This window comes from Kryptolebias marmoratus, linkage group LG13, assembly GCF_001649575.2.
Source record: "Kryptolebias marmoratus isolate JLee-2015 linkage group LG13, ASM164957v2, whole genome shotgun sequence".
NCBI classification, from domain to species: Eukaryota; Metazoa; Chordata; class Actinopteri; order Cyprinodontiformes; family Rivulidae; genus Kryptolebias; species Kryptolebias marmoratus.
This window is the reverse complement of record NC_051442.1, coordinates 16775982-16790514: the sequence shown is the minus strand read 5'-3', so window position 1 is coordinate 16790514 and position 14533 is coordinate 16775982. Positions and strand designations below refer to the sequence as shown.

General features: G+C 39.1%; 1 protein-coding gene across 11 annotated transcripts in view; it reads right to left on the bottom strand.

Annotated features, from left to right (window-relative positions):
• Positions 1–14533, bottom strand: part of LOC108233872 (unconventional myosin-XVIIIa) — an 83092-nt gene that overhangs the window by 43231 nt on the left and 25328 nt on the right. For all 11 annotated transcript variants that reach the window (XM_017412584.3, XM_017412587.3, XM_017412594.3 and 8 more), the window contains 13 exons: positions 14350–14450; positions 14145–14202; positions 13924–14068; positions 11645–11815; positions 10679–10769; positions 9550–9742; positions 6190–6276; positions 3992–4130; positions 2960–3119; positions 2679–2865; positions 1710–1935; positions 1410–1519; positions 275–340 (listed from right to left, as the gene is read on the bottom strand). In XM_017412584.3, the coding sequence (XP_017268073.1) occupies positions 275–340; positions 1410–1519; positions 1710–1935; positions 2679–2865; positions 2960–3119; positions 3992–4130; positions 6190–6276; positions 9550–9742; positions 10679–10769; positions 11645–11815; positions 13924–14068; positions 14145–14202; positions 14350–14450 (1734 nt within the window). The remainder of the gene's footprint in view (positions 1–274; positions 341–1409; positions 1520–1709; positions 1936–2678; positions 2866–2959; positions 3120–3991; positions 4131–6189; positions 6277–9549; positions 9743–10678; positions 10770–11644; positions 11816–13923; positions 14069–14144; positions 14203–14349; positions 14451–14533) is intronic.

Here is a 14533-nt window from a genome sequence, read left to right as displayed (position 1 = left end):
GCCTGTCGGGTAGCTGCTCACTAAAAAGATGAAGAGACAAGACCTGGCACCTCTCCAAAAAACAAATGGCAAACAAGCCTAAAAGAAGGAAAGGTGGAATGAAAGACACACGCTTCCCCAGACAGCAAGATTCATTAAAAAAAAAAAAAGTGCTGTACCACTAAAGTGTTGTTTGGGTTTTAAAGAGGAGAGAAACTGACAGTGATTCAAAGCAAAGGTTTATTTAGCAACATTAAAGCTTTTTATTTATTTAGGTTGTAATGAGATTACTCACCCTGCTCAGACCCATGTGGTAGCTGCTCTTCTCCAAATCCAAGGACTCCAATAGCTCCTCCACAGCCTGACAAGTACACAAACATTAGGACTGACTACAGACACTACCACATGCCCACAGTTTGGCCAACTCTTTTGAAATGAGTAGAATGTGGTTTTCCCTTTTTCCTCACATCGATTTGTTATTTTTTTTATACTGAATTTGGTTTAGGAATGAAGTCAACAAGCACGCAGGAAATGTTTGGCTCCTGAGAATCTCAAAAAAAAACCAATTACAACCTGTCCCCCTGCAGCCACCTGCTCCTGGCTGATTCATCATGACCCCCTGGTGTTCTTGGTCCTGTTGCAGCTCTGAGTGCACACATCCAATACAGAAAGTACATCAGCCCAGTCTTAGAGCCCCTCTTTGCCCTGTCCATCCACCTGCCCTGTGTATACTGCAGCGGTATTGTTGTCTCAGCCTTTTCTCTCCAACTCGAGCCTCCAGCCTGAAAGTCTACATCTAGATTACACCAGGAGAGGTTCGCCATGAATACTGAGGGGCTTTTGTTCGCAAGTGTTTCCACAGAAACTCGGCCCCAATACACCAACACGAAGGAAAACAGCACCACTCTACCTTAACCCCATTCTTTCACACGCACACACACTCTCCCCCTTAATTCTCTTATGTAAAGTTTGCAACTTTCTGCACTTTAACTAAGGCTTGCGCAGCAGAGCACCCTCATTCATAGTTAAAACCTCTAACCAGTGGATTTAAAACACATCCACTAAACAAAAAGGCACCAAAGTAAATAGTAAATACACATAAGCTGCTTCTTGTCATCCATATTGCATAAGATTATAATTGCATCTAATTTCATTTTTCTAGTCTTGACTGCAGTAAAACACATCTTGAGCCACAATTCTAATTTTCTCTCTTTTTCATGAGCATGATAGCGATGAGGTTAAGTTGATTAGGTCATTACTATAGCTCTGATGAATGTCTATTTCTCTGTCCACTGGCTGCTGACAAATCAGGGGCAGATGTAATGAAGTTGTCTCTGCACAACATCAATCTTCACCGCTCTTGGCCGCCGGTGCAGCTGTACATTTCACCCGCCTCCACCCCCCTCTCACCAGCTCACTGACTGACTTACTCTCCTCTCATCCTTCACAATGTAATTCCTCCCGTGCTTCTTGGTGAGGTGCGGGGCCAGCACATCAAAGCGCCGTCGAAACTCCGAAAACACCATGTGATCAGGGTAACCTGCAAGAAGTCAACAGTGGGTAACATTACACATTCTGCAAATGTTGGTGGAGTGCGGTTATCATTTTCACACTTTTTTTTCCTGACAAGAAAAATAGACCCAAGACTTTCTTCTTTCTCCCTCAATACACAAGTGCAAGGAGGCCTGTGTTTTAAACCTGTAAGTATGTGATTTAAGCAGCTACTTTACCTTGCCTGTAGATCCGTAGAGCATCAAGCACCTTGGATCCACGTATCTGAGCACGAAGCAAGGGTACATCTAGCTGCAATAAGCCAGGATCTCCAGGCTCCCCCTGAGCCTCAGATTCCCCACCTTTGAACAGAGATCCACTAAGAGTCCTCAGAGCGTCCGCCTTAGGCAATATGCAGTGAACAAAGTGAATCTTAGACCTCCGCAACATGTCAAGAAGGGCATCCTGGAGAAAAAAAAAAAGAAGGTTAAGGAACTCCGACTGAAGTTAATGCGTTCCATTCCAGTCATGTGTTTAAATATAACCAGCGGCTTAGGCTATTTTTTTTTATATATATAGAAAACAGACAGCATGGTGGTTTATCAAATATATCCTCAGCAAAAATATATATTAAACATGGATGGACTGGCATCTACTATTTAATTTTAATGGTGTTGGGAAGCATTTAGGAACTCAGTACTTCATAATAATCCTTCAAAAACGCAATATATTTGGTTTTATTATCTTAATAATTAATACACTTGTGTTACTGTATTCTGTATACGCTTAATATGAATTCCAACGTACTCTTAGAATCCCAGTTTTCAATTTTTCCACTTGCTTAGAAATGTGTACATTTTTAAATAAACTAAAAATAAAAGATCCCTTTTGGGGTTTGAAGGGTTGGAAGCACAAGCAGCTGCAGAGCCTTTCTCTATAAAAACAGGTTATACATCATTTTCTCTGGCTGCAGCTCAACAACTGGCCTTCATCTCAACACTTTTTTTCTTTAAAACCGCATTATGCAATTTGTGAACACTCCAAGGCCTTAAAGTAGATTCCAAAACAAATCCTGAACAAGGTTACAAGTGCGGATCACTTTATCCCTTTATACACCTCGTGCTGACTAAGTTACTATTGGACAAACACTGTTTTTTAACCAAGTTTGACTGGCTGTTTGTTGTTTGTTTGTTTTTTGTTATTCTCACCACTTGAAGCTTTATCTGGATGCACAAAGACTTCTTCTTGATAGCAGCTACCCCTGTGATAAAGGTCTTCCTCATGCTAGTCGCCCTTCGTAGAGACAAGCTTGAAGCAGCTTCAAGGCCAGCGATGGAACCGGACAACACAGTAGATCCACCTGCTCTGCTCATGAACAATGAGCTGATGATCTTCCTGCAGTAGACATCGTGCTTCAGCGTGACGCTTAGTAATTATCTACTAAAGCAGTCGTTTATTTCTCCTACACATCCCCAAGAGTAACACTTACTTCTGGGATTCCTGCAGGACGCTCACAGCATTGGCAGAAGCGGGATTCTGTTTGGCGTAGTTCAGCCACCCGCGAGCATCGTACTCCACCCAGTCAGTCCCGTGACTGTGGCCCAGCAGGAAGTGATTTTCCTTCTCACTCCTCAAAAGAAATGTGTGACCTGATGCGAACGCAGGAGTCAAAGTTAGACTCCCGAGCTTGATTTTTGTTTAATTTAGGCAAAAGTAAACAAAGTTGCTTTTGCAGTCTGCATAAAGACTTCATCATAACAAACAAATTCATCAGGTAGTGATTACTCTGGTACTCTGTCAATCCTACAAAAACCTGCATACTGTTTAATGCAATGGTCATCATGTATATACAGATATATTTGAATGCAAAATCTAATCAAACAAAAGCTAATGGTATCAGGATTCTACTTTTTTTGTCTTTTTCCCCCTACTCTTCTGTTTATTAGAAGAAAGCAAAGCACCACCTGGACCAAAAACGGTTGAGAAATAGAAGCCATGAGTTATCCCGTTCAATAGTCTTATTTGCCAAAATATTCTACATATATATCTTGCAAAAATCTTATTTTACTCATCTTATAGAGGATATTTAAAGATCGGACTGGCCTGTTCATTAGTGTTTTTAGCGTCAGTTCTTCAGATCCCTATTATTCAATCCCAAATAGGATTGAACTGTCTCATATAGGTTTCAGAAGACTATTAAAAGGATATGATGAATAAATCAAAAACTGATTTAAAGGAAGAAAATTATTATAAAAGATTATCCCTGTAGAACATCTTTAAAGCTGATTGTTTTCATTTGTTCTTCAGGTTGAAAGCAATTTGCATGTTAAGAAAACCTGGAACTCATCTTCATTATAACAATGTCACTTGACTAAATCAATCTTTGTCTGATTGCATGATTCAGACACTGACTTCTTTGCTTGCTTTTAGAGAACAGCTTAGAAAACAACTTGAGTGGCTTTAAGTATAAAGGTGAAGAACGACTTGTATGAGAGTGTGAATGTGCTGTTCCTGTCCTTGCCTTTACTCTCGCCCTCAGCCGGTCCATAGTAGCTAAAGAGTCGCCCCAGCAGTGTTTCCACCGATCCCCCCGGCTGCAGCGCCTCCTCCTCCATCAGCCACAACAGGCCCCGCGCCTCTTCTGTTCGAACTGTGCGCACCTGTCAGAAAAACAGGCATATAATGTACACATATGCTTTTAGAATTTCCTACACTGAACATAAAGGATTTTTCCATCATTCTTTTTTTATTGTTTTTCTGTTTGACCCGCACCACTAACAATCAACAAAAAAAAATCCTGTTTCATTACATGAGTAATAAATCACCTTGACACAAGGGCATTTAGCTTGTTTTAGCTGTTTAATGGGAATGCATGGATGAATCGCAAATATGTGGAAGCCTTTATTATTTATCTACCTCCTGGGTACAAAAAAAGGATATATATTATTCTAAAAAAAAAACCTGGTTGCTGACCTCCAGACCCACGCTCTTAAATGTAAGTAAAAGTACTTTGCTGTATGTTTTTCCTTTGTGAGTCAGTGCTGAGAGGCCAGATAATATTATCAGCGCTTAAAATTAAAGTTTCAAAAACCATTCATGGTCTCTGCGTCCTTCAGCAGAAGCTGCAATAATAGCCTCATCCATTCAGCTTTGCTTTATATTAAAAATCGCAACAAAGAGAAGTTCATTAGTACACAGAGTAAGAGAGGAGAGAGAGGATTAAAAATAATACAATTAGCAATATAATTACCATCAACAGAAAGAAGGAAATAAAACCTGCTCCAGCCTTTTACTGTGGATTAAAAGAATAGTTCAGATCTCTTGAAGTGGGGTTTTGTGAAAACGACGACTATCTTACCTGATCTTTATAGCTTTTTGAACAACCTCAGGTTGGAGAAACAGAGTTTAAATCTGACAGCTAGTCAGAGCAACTTCAATCTCAAAAATGTCATAGTGGTTCATGCAAATATCAGTTTCAACACACAGGTATTTACTTATAATTCTATGCTTATTTGCAAGAAAAAATAGCAGTAGCTATCTGTAGCATTTCCTAAGCAGAGATATTATACTATCGCTGCCCGAATAACAGCTAAAGGGTAATAAAATGGTATTTCAGAGTAGCCATCAGTCTTCAGCCCGTTTAGAATTAAACTATTTGTACAAACTGAGGTCATTCAAAGAGCTATCTGTCATAGGTAAGATTTTAATTTCCATAAATTTCCCCACTTCAAAAGCTCTGAACTATTGTTTTACATGCATGACAAAGTGTTATGCCATATTCTTCTGAGGTCCTATAGAAGTGCATGCAGCCTTGCTCAGCATTGTGCGTCAGTATTGGCATTCTTCATTTTTATACATTCAGATTTAACAGAATAACCAAAGGAACTCAGCACACTGAGGTAGGTCATGTTCATTAGCACGGCTACAGGAAAGCCTGGCTAAGAAAGTAATGCAACAAAAGTCAAAAACCTGTTTTATTAGCTATCAGGAAGTTACACTGGAGACATCCTTATCAGCTGTGCACACTAGACTGACTGCAAATACGTACACAGTGTATCAGTTTGAAGGAGACATGTGACAGCTATGAGGCTGGGATGAATTGAACATTAGGGCTGTGATAACAGACATCTGAGCTACTGTATGACAGGGGAAAATTTTATCTGTGGGTTACAAAAATCTTTGATAAAAATGTCTTTTCACTCTAAGTAACATATCTTCAGAGCAGACTTTAAAAATGACTTTAAAGTAGCCTTTTTTTTCCTTTCTATTTTTTTTTTGTGTGTGATGTACTGCAGCTCCCTGCCTCCCTCCCTGATGGCGTTCCTATCAGAGCAGAAACCCTTTAAAAAGCTAAGCATTCAAACTAAACACACTGGAGTTATAGCAACGTGATCTATGATTCTTTAAACTCTGCCATTTCTGTTTCCATGGTGCAGATCACAGGCTGCAAAGGCCAAACATTGATTTTCTTTCTTCAAGTCAATTCTTTAACCTTTCTTTTCTCGCTCCTATCCTCTTTTTCTAGCCTCTGCCAAAACTGTATAGAATTAAGACTTTCATGGTAAATTATAAAGGGTATCCAATGAGTATTAGGAGTAAAAATTGTAATTTAAAAATCATTCAAAGGCAAGATCTTACAATGATACTAAAATTATGCAAGAAAAAAAAAATAAGTGGCTGCTTAAACTAGAGGTAATAAAGACTGAACACTGAACTTACCAGTGCTTGGCTTGAGGATTGGTCTACGACTGAAACTGACAGAGAAGAACTGGACTCAGAGTCATCTAAGGCAAGATCTATGTTCTCCTGGAAGAAAACAGACAAGTGGTTTGACTCGTTATTAACACGCAATGATACTGAAGCTGCAAAATATAAAACTTTCACATTTTTTAAAAATATATATGCTAAAACATTGTTATCACATGCCACTGATGACAAAAGTGTGATTATGTTTTTGCTTTTCTGGGTACGTGAGAGTGTGTGTTTGTCTGTACCGCTACATATCTCATGACCTATCTATTTTAATGAAACTCTCAGAAAGTTATCAGTGGATGCACTATCCTCAGCTGGTCAACTTTTGGAGTCCCTTTCAATATGGCCGCCACAGCTAAGCACAAAAATGGCTATAATTTGGTCCAATTTACAAACACTGAGCTAAACGTGGTGTGGTAGTAGTAGTCAATTTTTTATTTTTTTATTTTTTTATTTTTGTTAGGTTTAAAAAAAAAAAAGTCATCTGTGCGTTTGAAGAAGATTCTAACATACATGTCAGCTTGAAGCAATGGGTTCAAGCTTTTCTCTGAGCAAATACAAATGTGTTTAGACAGGAGGAGCGTCAAAATTTTCGATCATGAGAATGTAATTATTCTGGATGTGCAGGTTTTGTCTCCAAACTACCGGGGGAACAAAAAGACCTTTGCGGGGGTGATTTAGCTGACCACTCCAACACATGCAGCCCCGCAGTCAGGAACTCTCTCAGACCTTGGCTGCGAGAATGTTAATGTAAACATCAGAAGACGACAAACTGCAAAAAAAAAGGAAGTAGATTGATTTCTTTGTGTTGTGTTCACAGTATAGAGTAAATTATTTTTCTCTTTTTTTTCCCCCAGTTTCTTAAACCCACCATAGCAAAGAGGCAATCAAAAAGTGGACCTTTCCCCCGGGCCTTCAACGTACCATATGTAAGAACTAATTTGACCTAGCAATAGCAGGTCTTCAATATAGATGTTTCTACCGAGTGAAGACTGGTCAAAGTTAGACATTTGTATTTTCTGTAAGGCAAATAAATCAAATAAGTCAGAGGAAGCACAAAAGACGTAAGAGGCTACTGAAAGAAAAAATGATTTTCTGCAGAGGTCTGTCAACAGCTCATTTTACTGCTCAGTAATGTATGAGCTGAGGTTTTCTATTTATGTACCAGCTGCCACTTAAACAGGTGACATAAATAAGTCCAGCTTTCTCTGTGAGACCTATAATTTAATAGTGGGTCGACAAATGTAAATAAAGGTTTAATAATTTAATTGTTGTGATTATCAAGCTGTGAATTGCCATGCATGCGCCGCAGTTGCAATGAAATGAATAAATGATAAGGCACATCTAACATTTAATCAGTTTGTTTGTTTTATTTATTTATCTGTTTTGTTTGGACGCTGCTGCAAATAATTTAAAATCGAGGCATTGTACAATAAAATATCGTTCTGTAATGCAGTGCAATTTTATGTTTTGGCAGGTGCAAAAATGAAAAAAATTCAAATGTTAAAGAGTTATACTAGGGATTATAAAGCTGATACAGTTTAATTATTTACTGTTGGGTTTATAACCTTATAAAAAGGTACCTCTGACCAATAACCATGAGAATATTATGTTTCAGCTTTCAGTAACAGAGAGAGAAAGCTTAGTGAATTTTTGGAACAAAAACGGTTTGTTTTTGTTTGTTTTTTCTTTTTTTTTTTCTCCAACAGAATTGCAATTCAACTGAAAATTAGCAAAAAATATATAATATATATAAAAAAAATTCTCTCTCTTTCTTTTCTTTTAATTATAGTTCTTAAAGAAAACTCAAAATCAGCCAAAATCTAAACCAGCAGGTCAGAACTGCAAAAAATTTGAAATCAGAACCAGCCTAGATAACTGTGATCAATGCTCACAAAAGACACAAAAGAGCTGAAGATTGAAAACTGTATCGCAGACAGCTTTAACACTTATATTTCTAGTTTCTATGCTTTTAAAACCATTCTGTAAATAACAGCTTAAAAACCATGTTTATTATCAATTCCTCAATTTTATGATTTTTCTTTTAATCCTGATTGAGTAACTATTTTTGACGTTATGAGCAGTCACTAACTCATTTAGAGTTTTGATAGAGGGTTTTTTGGGCCGAAAGTGAAATGGTGCCAGGAGGCACAATAATTCAGAAAATCATCTCGGATATAAAAACTCATAGAAACAATGACATATTAGATGTCATGAAAATAAAAGCCGCAACAAATCTATTACAAGAACAAGAGAATCTGACATTTACTGTATTCGTTCCCCCATAGGTAAATGGAAAATGTTGCAGATGAAAACATGTCTACAGTGAAGGGGGAAATAATACACTAAATTACTTTCACCAGAACAAAACAAGCCCATCCCAACTAAAAGGCTGTATTAAAAATGGTTGAAAATGTTAATAATGTGTTCACCGCAGATGCTAGCGTGCAAGTTCGCTGTATGAGCGAAACACGGGAAGTTCTTGAGCACTCAACGTTAGAATCGAGATTAAAAATCACACGATTATGTTGCACTTCACAATCTGACCTGCCTGTCACTGTTATTGTTAGTGCTGAGTGCTGTTTTAAATGAGTTTGACCCAGTTTTACCATGACAGTTTCACAGCCTCGTATATTCTCAAGCTGCGGTGACAGGAAAGAATTACGCTGCACGCATTAATGCAAAACTTCATTTTGCTCAAATTGATATCCTCTCAGGCAAATAGACGTGGGTGGCAAAACAGGTGGGAAGTCCCGAGATCTTTGTTAGCGGTATTTAAAACAATGTTTTCAGGATTCTGTCTTAACTTCGCCATGTGGAGAGCTAAGAAGAGAATTTCTGAGATTAGATTTGCGACAGCTGGAATGGATTGATTTATTTGTAAGTCAAGAAAGAAATCTTTGGTATTTGCCCTTTAATAAATCCTTGAAGATGACTGTGCCCAGTTATTATGGTCTGGTTCTGCTAGAATGAGCTCAGAGGAGGACAGAGGAAGAATGGTTCTTTCATCAGGGAGCAACGCCACGGCTGTGCAGCTGGGCGTGTCGCTGAAAGGCAGCTGTGAGTGACTTCACTTTGATCTCGGCAGAAGAGGTGAAGACTGGCATCGCTAATGAGAAGGTCTAACACATGAACTGCTTTGGCTTGTCACAGCTTGTGACAGGTGGGATGGGTAGCGTATCTGATGTGTGAACACATGCACTATTGGAGTTGATATATCTGAGAAACAGCGGCAGACAAAGGGAGAGAGAGAGACGGGAGGAACCCAGAAACGAGGAGAGAGAGGATGTATATATGCACAGTGCATTATCCTTCACATGTCTCTACCTCTTTGTATCTTTCCAACTCCTGAACAAAGGTGCGCTGGTAAAAGAGGCTCTGCAAACGCTCTTGAGTGTAGTTGTGGCAGAGGTCTTCAAAGGTTGTGCCGCTCTCGCGCTTAGCGAGCCTTGGGTTTTGAAAGCCTGGTGTGTCCACAATGAGCAGAGAGCACAGGGAGTGCTGGTTGGATTTCAAGGCCCTTAAGCACACAGGGAATAAAGCATGCACATATCCATGTTAAGGATGGCATAATAATGTGTCAGACGCCTTTTATTGATTTAATTTAACACAGAGCTTCAGCCTCAAAGGAATAGTTCAGCTCTTTTGAAGGGATGTTCTGTAGAAAGGTTATGAACAACTATTATCTCACCTGTTGTAGATAGTTCTTAAAATGACCTCAGTTTGGAGAAACAGTTCATTCTGATCAAAATAGTGAGCTAACGGCTAGTCAGAGTGGGGCTGCTGTCTTAAAACAACTTTGATCTCAAAAGATTTATTGCAATTCATTCAAATGTTGTTGTTTTTTACATAAACCTTCACGTCGCTGTCTATTATTTTTACTTCATTATTACAGCAAAGGTTTTGATTTTCCTGCCACGAGTGCTACAGCTAGATGCTGCCGCCACCATTTACAGTTATAAATAACTACAAAATTCTATGAAAATAGCTTAATTTGTAAATTATAAAATAGTGTTACATTAACTTCTACAAAATTTCAGAGACTGGAGTAGGTTTAAGACGGTAGCGATCCACTTTAATCTTGGCCCTGATTAGACTAGCCGTTAGCTCATCAATGCAATCAGAGTCAAAGCCTATTTTTCCAAACTGAGGTCATTCAAAGAGTTATCTACAACAGGTAAGATATTAATTGTTAATAACATTACCACACAACCTCACTTTAAAAGATCTAGACCATTTCTTTAACTCTAATCTGATTTAAAATAATGCTAAGTATTTCCGTTACGCTCAGTCTAACCTATAAAATGAAAGTAGCCTCTCTTTTATTCCTAAACTACCAATATACACACCCTCTGTTATCAAAGGCCACCATATCAAAATATAAACAAAAAAATACATATCAAGTTGTGTATTCGTGCAGCTGAAAGCGTGACAGTAATCTGATTTTGATACTAACCTGTTTATCAAAAAAACAACGATGTTAAAGAGCTCAGAGTAGAGGCTGGATGCCATGGCCTCCAAACACTCCATGGCTGTAGCTTTGGATCCTAGTTGGGGAGAAAAAAAAAGTAGCTTCCAGTTTACAATATCTTAAGTGCCAAATTGACAAGTACTAGTTTCTTAATCAGAAGAAATATATCAATGGTGAACTAAAACTATGAACCCAACCTTTGCTTCTAAAAGGAAGTCCATCAGCATCAGATTTGAGTATATTGTGCCCAGAGGCAACAATATCCAAGCTGGATCTAAAATCGTCTTTGTGAAGCATTGACATTTAGGACTCAGGTGCTTTGGAACCAGTCAGATCTAACTGTGCTAACTCATGTCTGTGCCCAGCGGCAACGGCCACCTGTTAAGCTCACTTAATTCTTTCTACCATCACAGAGAACGGGGAGTTTATGTTTGGTGGCGCGGGGTGTGTGAGGGGGTGGGGGGTTCAGCCGTGCACACACATATTGGACGGTGGGGTTTATGTGTGAGCGGAGACACAGAGAAGGTGGGACTGAGGTTATTTCTGCCCGTTCCTGCTGTGATAGACTTTTAGCTGTATCCTTGTGCCCTTCAACATCTGTGGCAGTCCTGATGGAAGTCAGAGAAGCTGCACATGTGAAAAATCAATGGGAGGCAATTATGATTTCAAGGACAATGAATGAGGAGGGGATCCAAAATTGCTCGTCCCAACATAGTGTGTGCACTCATCTGTCAATAGCCATTGTAAAGGGTGTAGTATTCATTACTAAGATAAGCTTTACTTTCTCCCATCCATGCAATTTCCCTCAGGTGATGAGCAGACACGTGTGTATGTGGGAGGAAAGCAGAGTGAGAATGACAAAGAGAAAAAAAAGAGTGGCTCAAAGGTGCATGTGGGGCTCCGAGGAACGAGAAAGAAAGAGTACATTGGTAAATGTGTTCTGTTGAGTACCTGCGTCTGCTGTGCCATTTTCTTCTGAAGCCTGGCGGCTGGTGCCGGCTCTGGGCAGGGTGCCCTTGGCTTGATGCTTGAAGATGGAAGAGGAAAGCTCCTCCAGGGTGCAGCCCAGCAGGTAAGCCGCCTTCTGGGCCCACTCGTGACGTGCAAATTGTTTCCTGCCAGCTGAGACACGTGCATTAAAACCTCCATTAGACCGTCTGCCAACAAAGTCCATGCACACTGTGACGATCCCGCCTCTAACAGGGCAGGGTTACGCCTCAGGCCAGCTGACATAAACACAGCTAATGCACTAAGAGTTAACATAAATATGAAAATGTAAATGCTTCTATAGGTGCATAAAAAAGAAAATGAAAGCGAAGTGAAAATTGATAAAAGGAGACAATTAATTTACACAAAGTCTTCTTTAGGAGGAAAAAAAAACCTTTTAATCTAATATAAAGATGATGGAAACAAACAGAAGCACCAACTTCAAATGTTTTCAGAAGAAACCAATTCAGCGAGGATTATTACTGAAGAGAAATTTGGGGATTTATCAGTGCAACAGAAACACTGCATGAGTCTCATAATGAGAAGCAGGACAGCTGAAAATACAAGAAAAGGCTTTTAAATCTTTGCCTCGACTGATATGCAGAACAGTGATTATTTAAAACATCCAAAAGAGGAAACTGGATGTGCCAGTCTAACTTTCTACTACAGAGTCAAACAAATAGGGAGTAAGAAGCTCTTAAAAGATGAAATCTATCTCTCTAGACATGTACCCTAAAAAAGTAATCCTGACTCATGTGGTAAGCCCTTTTCAATTTACATGTTTAGTTCCAAGTATTGTCGGTACACTGAGAAAAGCAAGTTCAGTCCAGGATGTCTTTAATTAGTTCTGGGAGATTAGAGACCACTGCTGCCCTCTGGTGTTAGACAGCAAGATTGCAGTTTTGTAGATTGATTAATACTGTGTGTGATAAACATCATGAGACGGATTTTAATGGTGTAAAGTATTATCATGATTAAATTCAAAATACTCATATATGTAAATCAAAGTGTCATCACTGGAAACAAGTTCTCAGGAATCATTATGTTTAACAACCCAAAACTCTAATGCCATACACTCATTTTCAGGCTACAACGACATTGCTTAGAGTTTGTTTTCCCCGGTAAGATCCACTGCTTGGAATGTTATGAAATCATTCCCCGAAGATATTTGACTGCCATCAGAAAGATCAATAGCCAGCTGGAGGGGATCTCTGACAATAATTTGGCAAGCTACTCTGCATAAACGACTGTGCAGACTGGGAGTTAGGAGTGAACCACAAAATGCAACAACATAGTAAACATGACTATCGTGTATTCCCTGCAGATCATGTGTATACTTTGTATTTAGTTTATAAACCTGCTCTGAAAAGGCAATGAGATAAAATGTGCGATCAAGTCTCCCTAACCTTTCATTGTTGCACAAAATTTCATCTTTAAAACACAACAAACCTTTGACATTAAGGATTATAAGAATTGGTAAATAGAGAGAACACTATTCTGACCAAAATTAAACATCTTTATAACACATTTAGCTTTTCTAAATGAAAAAGATCTAATTTAAAAAATGTGATTTGCTGATAAAAGAGACTGATAAGTCTTTTGTATTACATATGCAGCTATGGACAAAAACTATTCTTTCCATTTAAAAGGACAGCCGCTCCAAATATTACAGCAATACATCTTCAAGACAGGAAATGATTGCATTTTTAAGCTGCGATGGTGATTCCTCACAATTAGACTCGTTCTCAAGTAGTTTCAGTCATTCTTGCAAAAATTGTATTTAGTGAAATGACTCAACAAAAGTAGAGGAAAAAAACGAATGGATTATTTCAACATCAGCCTCAAAAAGCATTAAAAGACTGAAAATAAGAGTTTAATGATTTCATCTAACTTTAAGTCTTATCAGTGCTAAAGCATAGCTTTTCTTGAACAACCTGATTTTTTTTTAATTTGCAGCTCAGTTCACTGACTCATGCGCCGTGCAACAGCTTTTTATAAGTGCAGATACATAATTCAGTTAACCGTGTTACATCTGTCTTGCATCACACAAGTGATGCTCTTATAATGCAGGCTAAACATCTGTCAGTGCACATAAGGTGCTGCTAAAAACTTTAAAAAATAAAAGTTTTATTTGTTACAAACTTACAGTGATTTCTACTGGTACGGGAAAAGAAAACATCAACTGTGCTAATAACAGGAGCAGCTGTAGACTGTAAAGCCATCACTGCGTTCAAAGATCTTACTCTTGGTAGCTCCTGCAGCTCCAAGGTGATAGATGGCCCCAAGGACGTGCCAAAGGGCCCTCTGCTCGTCGGCACTGACCCCCAGGACCTTCATGGCTACCTGCAGCTTGGAGAACTGCTGGGAGGCCCGCTGCTTATCGTCTGCCTGCCAGATTCACATAAAATTACTACAGCTTTACAACAAGTGACTCAGTTTGGTTGTCCGACCTCCAGCCTCTTACCTGTGGCATGATTCCAAACGCACTGTTGTCAGCAAAGTGGTTGAGGTGCAGCTCGGTTCTGATGAGAAAAACGAGACAGAAGACACGGCAGCTGACACAGTGACCGGCAGCAATAATTTATCACTGACATATAGCCGTGTAATAAATCCAGTGCAGAGCAGAGCTGTATTGTTAGATTAATTAGCCAGAGAGTATCAGTGCTGACCTAAGAGAGCTATCTGCTCCAGCCATCAGGTAGTAAAAGACATTAAAAGCCGACTGTCGCTCTGGTCTTCTTGTCACCCTCATTTTCTCCAGGAGCATTGTCTGTGAAGCCACATTAAAACAGAATATTAAAATAATAGAGAATAGGCATTCTTTCAGGTGTAGTGAGAAAACCTTGCACTATA